Source organism: Salvelinus namaycush, chromosome 2 (genome assembly GCF_016432855.1).
Source record: "Salvelinus namaycush isolate Seneca chromosome 2, SaNama_1.0, whole genome shotgun sequence".
NCBI lineage: Eukaryota > Metazoa > Chordata > Actinopteri > Salmoniformes > Salmonidae > Salvelinus > Salvelinus namaycush.
In genome coordinates this window covers 30,038,731-30,048,111 of record NC_052308.1, presented here as the reverse complement: position 1 = coordinate 30,048,111, position 9,381 = coordinate 30,038,731, and the positions used below count along the sequence as shown (strand labels likewise).

At 43.3% G+C, this 9,381-nt stretch overlaps 1 protein-coding gene across 1 annotated transcript; it reads right to left on the bottom strand.

Moving 5' to 3' along the window:
* Positions 1-4,732: 4,732 nt before the first annotated feature.
* ankrd33ab (ankyrin repeat domain 33Ab) lies at positions 4,733-8,969 on the bottom strand. Its single transcript, XM_038964786.1, has 3 exons — positions 8,846-8,969; positions 7,583-7,723; positions 4,733-5,544 (listed from the first exon to the last, which is right to left on the bottom strand). Exons 1-3 carry the CDS (start codon positions 8,964-8,966, stop codon positions 4,733-4,735), a joined length of 1,074 nt encoding a protein of 357 aa, XP_038820714.1. The 5' UTR covers positions 8,967-8,969.
* Between the last annotated feature and the right edge of the window lie 412 nt (positions 8,970-9,381).

Genomic DNA, 9,381 nt, shown 5'->3' with positions numbered 1-9,381 from the left:
CTGCTCACGTATGTCACCCATGCTAGTTTTATCCAGTTTATTCTATCTATCTATCTATCTATCTATCTATCTATCTATCTATCTATCTATCTATCTATCTATCTATCTATCTATCTATCTATCTATCTATCTATCTATCTATCTATCTATCTATCACACACAGAAACAGACAGACAGACACACACACACACACGCACACACACACAATTGCTGCACACATTCAAAAATAGTTTTTAACTTCATAGAAAGTATCCAGTATTAGGCTATTTAATGCAGTCATAAAGAACAGTATAGTGTTCAATGCAATGCAACTCTGTCTTGCTGTATGTATCCTCCCAACATGCCTCTTGGAACCCAAAATACGATTACCATCTAGATGACAAACACAGTGAAGCACTCGTGATCTTTATCGCTCTCTCATTTTTTTAAATAGAAGGAAACTCTCTTTTACTCTATAACTCTCCATGTGTCCAGCAGTCAAATAATAAAAAGTGCAGCAATTTACTGGAAATAAAGTTTGTAATCTCTTTGCTTAATTAAATGTCATCCATGATTATTGACCATACTATAGACTAATTACATTTGTAAGTATTTGTTTATAGGTTGAACTCTTTTGAATTAGCTCTAGACCATAATATAGTGTGTCCTCCACCTTGATAGGGTTATTGGTCTGCACATTATGCGCATGCCCCTGGCTCCCTGTCAACTCCCAGTTGCCAGACTGACAGACTGACCAGACAGGTGGAGTCTTTGAAGGGGTATTATCTCTCTGAATTTCACTGAATCCCACACATACTGTACAGATATATACAGCCATACCCCAGACAAATTACTTTAGTATACTATGCTCTAAATACTAGTATTTCTATATTTATATACTATAGTTTTCACTGTAGTGTTTTTGCGGTAGTATGCTATAGTATTCACTGTAGTGTTTTTGCAGAAGTCTACTGTAGTATTTACTGGAATGTTTTTGCGGACTTGACTGTATTATACTATAGTATTCACTATAGTGTTTTTGTGGACTTTACTGTAGTAAAATGCTATAGTATGCCCTACATGATCTAGGGATACTACAATGTGGAGAATAGTATTCTCCAGTATACTAAAAAATTATATAGTAAGCACTACACGATCGAGGGTTACTACAGTGTGTAGTATAGAATTCTCCAGTATACTACAACATTCTAAAGTAAGCAGTACATGATCAAGGGATACTACAGTGTGTAGTATAGTATTCTGTAGTATACTACAAAATTATATTGTAAGCACTACAGAATCGAGGGATACTACAGTGTGCAGTATAGTATTCTACTGTATACTACAACATTCTATATAGTAAGTACTACACATGATCGAAGGATATTACAGAGTGTAGTATAGTTTTCTACAGTATACTACAGTTTATCAAAGTTTACTACAGAATACTATAGAATTCTATAGTAAGTACTATAGTATTCTATAGTAAACTGTACTATGTTTTTATGTGGGAGGCCTACACATAGCCACACAGAGAGAAGGGTAGAGAGCAAACACTGCCTTCAACCCCATACTGACCAACAAAGACACACTATGGCTGATGAATAGGAGTGTGAGACTGAAATGCAAGACTTTAAAAATAGAAATGTAAGGGTTTGAGTTCTTAGTAGAGAACTATGAAGCAGAATCCAAAGAGCCAATGTGTTTGATGTATAATTTTTTCATTAGTGTTGTGTATTACAGTCTGATCTTCAAAGTATTTTGTATTGACTTATTGTACTTAGGCCCTCTTACCCTGATCGTTTTTACAGACTAAGCAAGAGACAGTCTCAAGTAAAGCAATGAGGAATGTAAAAAGAGAAACAAGGTTGCTCTCTGCTGGCAGGCTTGAGGTAATACGTAGGCCAAGTGAAATCTGTTTTTTTACCGACAAAAATAAAAAGGTGCCAACTTTGCACCAGCGCATGCTTATATCTGGCTCATCCATCAGATTTTTTTTTAGATACTTAATGATGGTATGGCCAGAACTAACTTCCCATTACCTTTGACTTCGTTCCCCATCTCAGACTGAGATTTTCTAGATTTTCTGAGATTTTCTAGATTTTCTAGTTACATATCTTGAAAACTTGATTGCTGACATGCAAAACATTTTGGGAATATATCAACAATGGACTAATGAAACAATTACCAAAGGATAGTTTTTGGTTGGAGTTTTCCTTTAAGTTGTCCCAAGTTGTCTTAAAATATCTCCAGCACCACAGTAAACAGCACATAATCAAATCTCTTCATAAAATCACATCATCTCACTATGGTTTATTTACAATATTTACAAAATAAAAGGACCAACACATTTATCAACTAAATCAATTCATTATATCAATAGTAAGATAGCTATTGTTTGAAAATGGCATCCAAATTTGGAAAAATACAGACTGCAGAAATGTCCAACTGCAACACCACCCAAAGTGCCTTCGTTTCTATATAAGCATTCAACAAAACACAATATTTTTGCACACTTGCATAAGCCTTTAAACATTTGCAAAAATGATCATTTTAGCACTGCGATTTGATTTAAGTTATTCCTGAGGTGTAGGTCTAGTATACGTGTGTTTTTGTGTGTTTAGAATTTCTGAGAATTTACAGAAAGGGACTAAGCCTATCCTTTTCCGCAATAAACTTGTACATACAGTAGGTCTATGTGTAAAGAGAAATTACCATCTAGTAGGATGACTGTCTCTTTCACTGTTGAAAGAGACCAAAGGCAATTGAAAGTTCCTTGTGATAGTAAATCAGTAAACCCTGAGTCGTACATTTGTTTTAGATACAGCAAAATCGTATTTCTCAATTGACACCCATGCCAATAAGACAAAAAGACAGCATTGTATTATCGGCATACCCTGGATAATACACTGCTCAAAAAAATAAAGGGAACACTTAAACAACACAATGTAACTCCAAGTCAATCACACTTCTGTGAAATCAAACTGTCCACTTAGGAAGCAACACTGATTGACAATAAATTTCACATGCTGTTGTGCAAATGGAATAGACAAAAGGTGGAAATTATAGGCAATTAGCAAGACACCCCCAATAAAGGAGTGATTCTGCAGGTGGTGACAACAGACCACTTCTCAGTTCCTATGCTTCCTGGCTGATGTTTTGGTCACTTTTGAATGCTGGCGGTGCTCTCACTCTAGTGGTAGCATGAGACGGAGTCTACAACCCACACAAGTGGCTCAGGTAGTGCAGCTCATCCAGGATGGCACATCAATGCGAGCTGTGGCAAGAAGGTTTGCTGTGTCTGTCAGCGTAGTGTCCAGAGCATGGAGGCGCTACCAGGAGACAGGCCAGTACATCAGGAGACGTGGAGGAGGCCGTAGGAGGGCAACAACCCAGCAGCAGGACCGCTACCTCCGCCTTTGTGCAAGGAGGAGCACTGCCAGAGCCCTGCAAAATGACCTCCAGCAGGCCACAAATGTGCATGTGTCAGCATATGGTCTCACAAGGGCTCTGAGGATCTCATCTCGGTACCTAATGGCAGTCAGGCTACCTCTGGCGAGCACATGGAGGGCTATGCGGCCCCACAAAGAAATGCCACCCCACACCATGACTGACCCACCGCCAAACCGGTCATGCTGGAGGATGTTGCAGGCAGCAGAACGTTCTCCACGGCGTCTCCAGACTCTGTCACGTCTGTCACATGTGCTCATGTGCTCAGTGTGAACCTGCTTTCATCTGTGAAGAGCACAGGGCGCCAGTGGCGAATTTGCCAATCTTGGTGTTCTCTGGCAAATGCCAAAACGTCCTGCACGGTGTTGGGCTGTAAGCACAACCCCCACCTGTGGACGTCGGGCCCTCATACCACCCTCATGGAGTCTGTTTCTGACCGTTTGAGCAGACACATGCACATTTGTGGCCTGCTGGAGGTCATTTTGCAGGGCTCTGGCAGTGCTCCTCCTTGCACAAAGGCGGAGGTAGCGGTCCTGCTGCTGGGTTGTTGCCCTCCTACTGCCTCCTCCACGTCTCCTGATGTACTGGCCTGTCTCCTGGTAGCGCCTCCATGCTCTGGACACTACGCTGACAGACACAGCAAACCTTCTTGCCACAGCTCGCATTGATGTGCCATCCTGGATGAGCTGCACTACCTGAGCCACTTGTGTGGGTTGTAGACTCCGTCTCATGCTACCACTAGAGTGAGAGCACCGCCAGCATTCAAAAGTGACCAAAACATCAACCAGGAAGCATAGGAACTGAGAAGTGGTCTGTTGTCACCATCTGCAGAATCACTCCTTTATTGGGGGTGTCTTGCTAATTGCCTATAATTTCCACCTTTTGTCTATTCCATTTGCACAACAGCATGTGAAATTTATTGTCAATCAGTGTTGCTTCCTAAGTGGACAGTTTGATTTCACAGAAGTGTGATTGACTTGGAGTTACATTGTGTTGTTTAAGTGTTCCCTTTATTTTTTTGAGCAGTGTAGTTTCATCCATCCCCTAAAAGTCAAAGAAAGTTTCTAAAACAGTTTTCGGAATATTTACAAAGCAGTATGAATGATATGGCTTTAAGAAAAACTTTCACTGCGTTGGCCAAATGATCTGGAAAGAATTCAGCCCTTCTAGTACTGAGCAGTACTTCAGAATTCAGATACAGTCAAGCTCACAGTGTGAACGTTGCATAACGTTTTAAGTGTAACTCTAGGAAAAAAATATTGGAAGTGGGCGGAATTAAAATAAATTGGCAGTGTTAGACACCTCACTTCTTCTGTTTCTTCTCTTTCTTTTCCTTCTTGGTCTTCTCTTTTTCTTTCACTGCCTTCTTCTTCTCCTGCTTCTCTGCCTTGTACTTCCATATGGGCGGCTCCAGATGACCCTTGTGCCTCTTCCTCTTCTTCTCCTTCTTAGGCGTGGGCTCTCCAGACTTGACTATCTGGATCTTTGGGATGCAGCCAGAGGGGAACACACTGTTCCTGTGGGCCATGTGCCTGGGGATGAAGGTGCGTACCCCGGTGGAAGCTATAGAGATTATGCTGCCCCTGCGCTCTGTGTCCACACAGCAGGACGTGGCGATGGTCTCGGCTGAGTGGATGTGGGGAATGATGGAGGATACGGAGCCATTGCTGTGGCACACAGAGCTCTCCCCCAGCTCCTTCTCCGAATGCTTCTTCACCAGCTCTGGCACGGCCAGGCGCCTCTTCCCCACTTCAGGGGGGCTGGTGGGGCAGAGGGGCCGGCAGCCGGTGGCCACTAGAGGGCTGTGGATGCTGGTGGTGATACGCACCATGTGGTCCAAGACCCCGTTTTCCTGGGGATCTCGGGGAAAGTTGAAGCCGAAGGTGGACTTGATGCGCTGGGTGATCTTCTGGCTGGCGCTCTTGTTGGCCATGGCCTTGGCCACCAGCACCTTCAGCTCTGGCCATTCGGGGACGTAGCTCTCAGCGAACTGCTCGGCTCTAGGCCGCAGGTTGAGGCGGCGGAGGCGGTTCAACGTCTCGTAGCGGCCCGTCTTTAGTGCCCAGTCCCTCGCACACTTCTGCTTCGTGGTGTCTACTGCATTTAGGTCTGCACCTGGGAGAGAAATATCAGAGAAGGAAAACAATTGCTTTCAGGCCACAATATTTATCCATTGAAACACTGTCATTGATGTTACATTGCATATAGCCCTGTAATATAGTATCATAATGATGATCTTGTGCTACATGAATAATAGAAAACAAAGATCCTTCTTGGTTTATGATGGAGAGAGGGGAGAATCAATTATATTTCAGTTGATGGGGACAATTGATGCTGCAGTAGTTTATGTGTCGGGGGGCTAGGGTTAGTCTGTTATATCTGGAGTATTTCTCCTGTCTTATCCGGTGTCCTGTGTGAATTTAAGTATGCTCTCTCTAATTCTCTCTTTCTCTCTTTCTTTCTTTCTCTCTCTTGGAGGACCTGAACCCTAGGACCATGCCTCAGGACTACCTGGCATGATGACTCCTTGCTGTCCCCAGTCCACCTGGCCGTGCTGCTGCTCCAGTTTCAACTGTTCTGCCTGCGGCTATGGAACCCTGACCTGTTCACCGGACGTGCTACCTGTCCCAGACCTGCTGTTTTCAACTCTCTAGAGACAGCAGGAGCGGTAGAGACACTCTCAATGATCGGCTATGAAAAGCCAACTGACATTTACATCTGAGGTGCTGACCTGTTGCACCCTTGACAACTACTGTGATTATTATTATTTGACCATGCTGGTCATTTATGAACATTTGAACATCTTGGCCATGTTCTGTTATAATCTCCACCTGGCACAGCCAGAAGAGGACTGGCCACCCCTCGTAGCCTGGTTCCTCTCTAGGTTTCTTCCTAGGTTCTGGCCTTTCTATGGAGTTTTTCCTAGCCACTGTGCTTCTACACCTGCATTGCTTGCTGTTTGGGGTTTTAGGCTGGGTTTCTGTACAGCACTTTGAGATATCAGCTGATGTAAGAAGGGCTATATAAATACATTTTTTATTTGATTTGAAGGCTACAGCTAGCTGAACATGTTTTCCTCAACTCTTTCAGAATATTGGTAAATGTGAACTGGCATTGAGAGACTGTGACTCCGTTGGATACTACTGATCTTCCGCAGAGGCCAAAATAGCTAAATAACCCTGGATAATCCCCTGGTAACCAAGACGAAGGAATCAAAGATTATGGCAGAGTGAATTAAGGTAGGCTGATGTCCCCAAATTGATCCCTTAAACCTGGCAGCCATCAATAACACATTCAATCAACCAGGGAAAGCTGACCTCAAACATGGGTAGACACACCACAGGTACATCCATCCATCCCAACCCAACTACATTACTACATACTTCCTATAACCTTAGGCCTTCAATCAGTATGTTCATGCCAAGCCCGAAATGGAACAGAAATTAATTAAGACCCTAATTGCAAATTTGCTGACTGGGGAGCAAAGCATAGGGTAATCCCATTATTCTGTGTGTACTACTATCTCTTCCTCCTCTCTCCTTCTCTGGTCCTTTTTTCCAAATCTGCTTAGAGGTATGCCCTTTGGAATCTGGAGTAATTGAATTACTTCACCTAGTGGGACCTAATAGATGGCAGTGGACACAATCAACTGTTGTGTGTCACTACCAGGGGCGGACTGGGACCAGAAATCGTCCCTGGCATCTATAACACACCAGCCCATTTTTTCCTTGATGCCCCCACCGGCCCATCTTTTTCCTTGAGGCCCACCACATCAGCTAATGTTTTTCCTTGAGGCACCCATATTAGAAGGATAATTATAATTTTGAGCAAAAAACCCAAGTTAGACAGGCCTACTTGGCTAAAAATGGACCAACCCATCTGGCATTGGCCAGAAATGCCAGATGGCCAGTCTGCCCCTGTTTACTACGAACACTGAGGTGCCTCTGATAATACATACATGTGAGCGATTTGCTATTGTGAACGATGCACAAACATATAATGTAGGCTTATACCCAGTAAACACAGGTAGGTAGATTACAGTTTTGTACTTCTAACATCTATTTGTCTGGTTGTCTAAACACATCTAAGATATTCCCTCATGTATACAGTAGGGTGTATAGTAGTGTTGAAGTGGAGGAGGCCTCTCACACACCGGCCATGACGAGGGAAGACACCACATCGTCTCGGCCCTGCATGGCAGCTTTGATGAGTGCAGTGAAGCCACGGCAGTCCCGGATCTCTGTGTCTGCTCCGGGGTAGTAGTTGAGGATGTAGGTCACTGTAATGGTGTGACCTGGAGAAGGACACAGGGTGAGAATGGGTTTAGGAGATCATGAGATGCCATTGAAAAGATTAAAGGCCTGTCACAAATGGCACACTATTCCCTATATTATGCACTTCTTTTGAAGTATGCTGAACAAAAATATAAATGCAATATGCAACAAATTCAAACATTTTACTGAGTTTCAGTTCATATAAGGAAATCAGTCAAATAAATTCATCAGGTCCTAATCTATGGATTTCACATGACTGGGATTACAGATATGCATCTGTTGGTCACAGATATCTTTTAAAAAAAGGTAGGGACGTGGATCAGAAAACCAGTCAGTATCTGAGTATCTGAGTCAGAAGGTGAGTATTTGCCCACTGAAGTCAGTTACAATGCTGAACTGCTGTCAGGTCAAGACCCTGGGGAGGACAATGAGCATGCAGATGAGCTTTCCTGAGATGGTTTCTGACATTTTGTGCAGAAATTCTTTGGTTGTGCAAACCCACAGTTTCATCAGCTGTCAGAGTGGCTGGTCTCAGATGGTCCCGCAGGTGAAGAAGCCGAATGTGGAGGTCCTGGGCTGGCATTGTTACACGTGGTCTGTGGTTGTGAGGCCGGTAGGACGTACTGCCAAATTCTCTAAAACGACGTTGGTAGAGAAATGTATATTCAAATACATATGTATATTCTCTGGCAACACCTCTGGTGTACATTCCTGCAGTCAGCATGCCAATTGCATGCTCCCTCAAAACTTGAGACATCTGTGGCATTGTGTTGTGTGACAAAATTGGACATTTTAGAGTGACCTTTTTATTGTCCCTACCACAAGGTGCACCTGTGTAATGATCATGCCGTAAGGTGGATGGATTATCTTGGCAAAGGAGAAATGCTCACTAACAGGGATGTAACAAATTTGTGCAAAACATTTGAGAGAACTAAGCTTTTTGTGTGTATAGAACATTTCTAGGATCTTTTATTTCAGCTCATGAAACATGGGACCAACACTTTACATGCTGCGTTTATATTTTTGTTCAGTATAGTACTCTAAAAATGGTGGTGACATTTGGGACGCAACCTAGAAATCTTGCTAGTGAGGCTTGTTTTACTGTGTAGAATTTAGTAATAGGTCTGGTGAGAGTGGCTAACCTGCTTGTGAAGCGATCATCAGTGCAGTGTTGCCATCGTTGTCCTGGTGATTTATGTCCAGGTAGGGACAGTGGTGAAGATGTTGCACAATTTCCAAAAAACCCTTATAGCACGCCACCATCAGACCGGTCTATTGGGTGAATAATTAGGATTAGAATGATATTTCAAAAAATCACACTGCAACGGATTCAAGGCTGCAATTAAATCCAAACCAATTCTGCATGGCTTTAATGAAAGCCTTCAGTGTCTATATACAGGGCATGGTGCTCCTGGTATTTGAACTAGTAACCCTCAGGACACACTGGATCATACACCACCAAAAGGCATCCCAAATGTGAAATAACAAGAGACCCATACCCAGCCATTGTGGTCCACCTTCATGACCTCCTCTTTGGTAACCCCTCTCTCCAGAACCTTCCGGAGCGCCAGGGTGTTGTTCTGAGCACACGCCTCATACAGCGTGTTGGCTGTGCCCCGTGAACCACCTTCCTGCTGGTAGTCTGGAAGCACTGAGTCATCTGAGAGGACACTCCCAG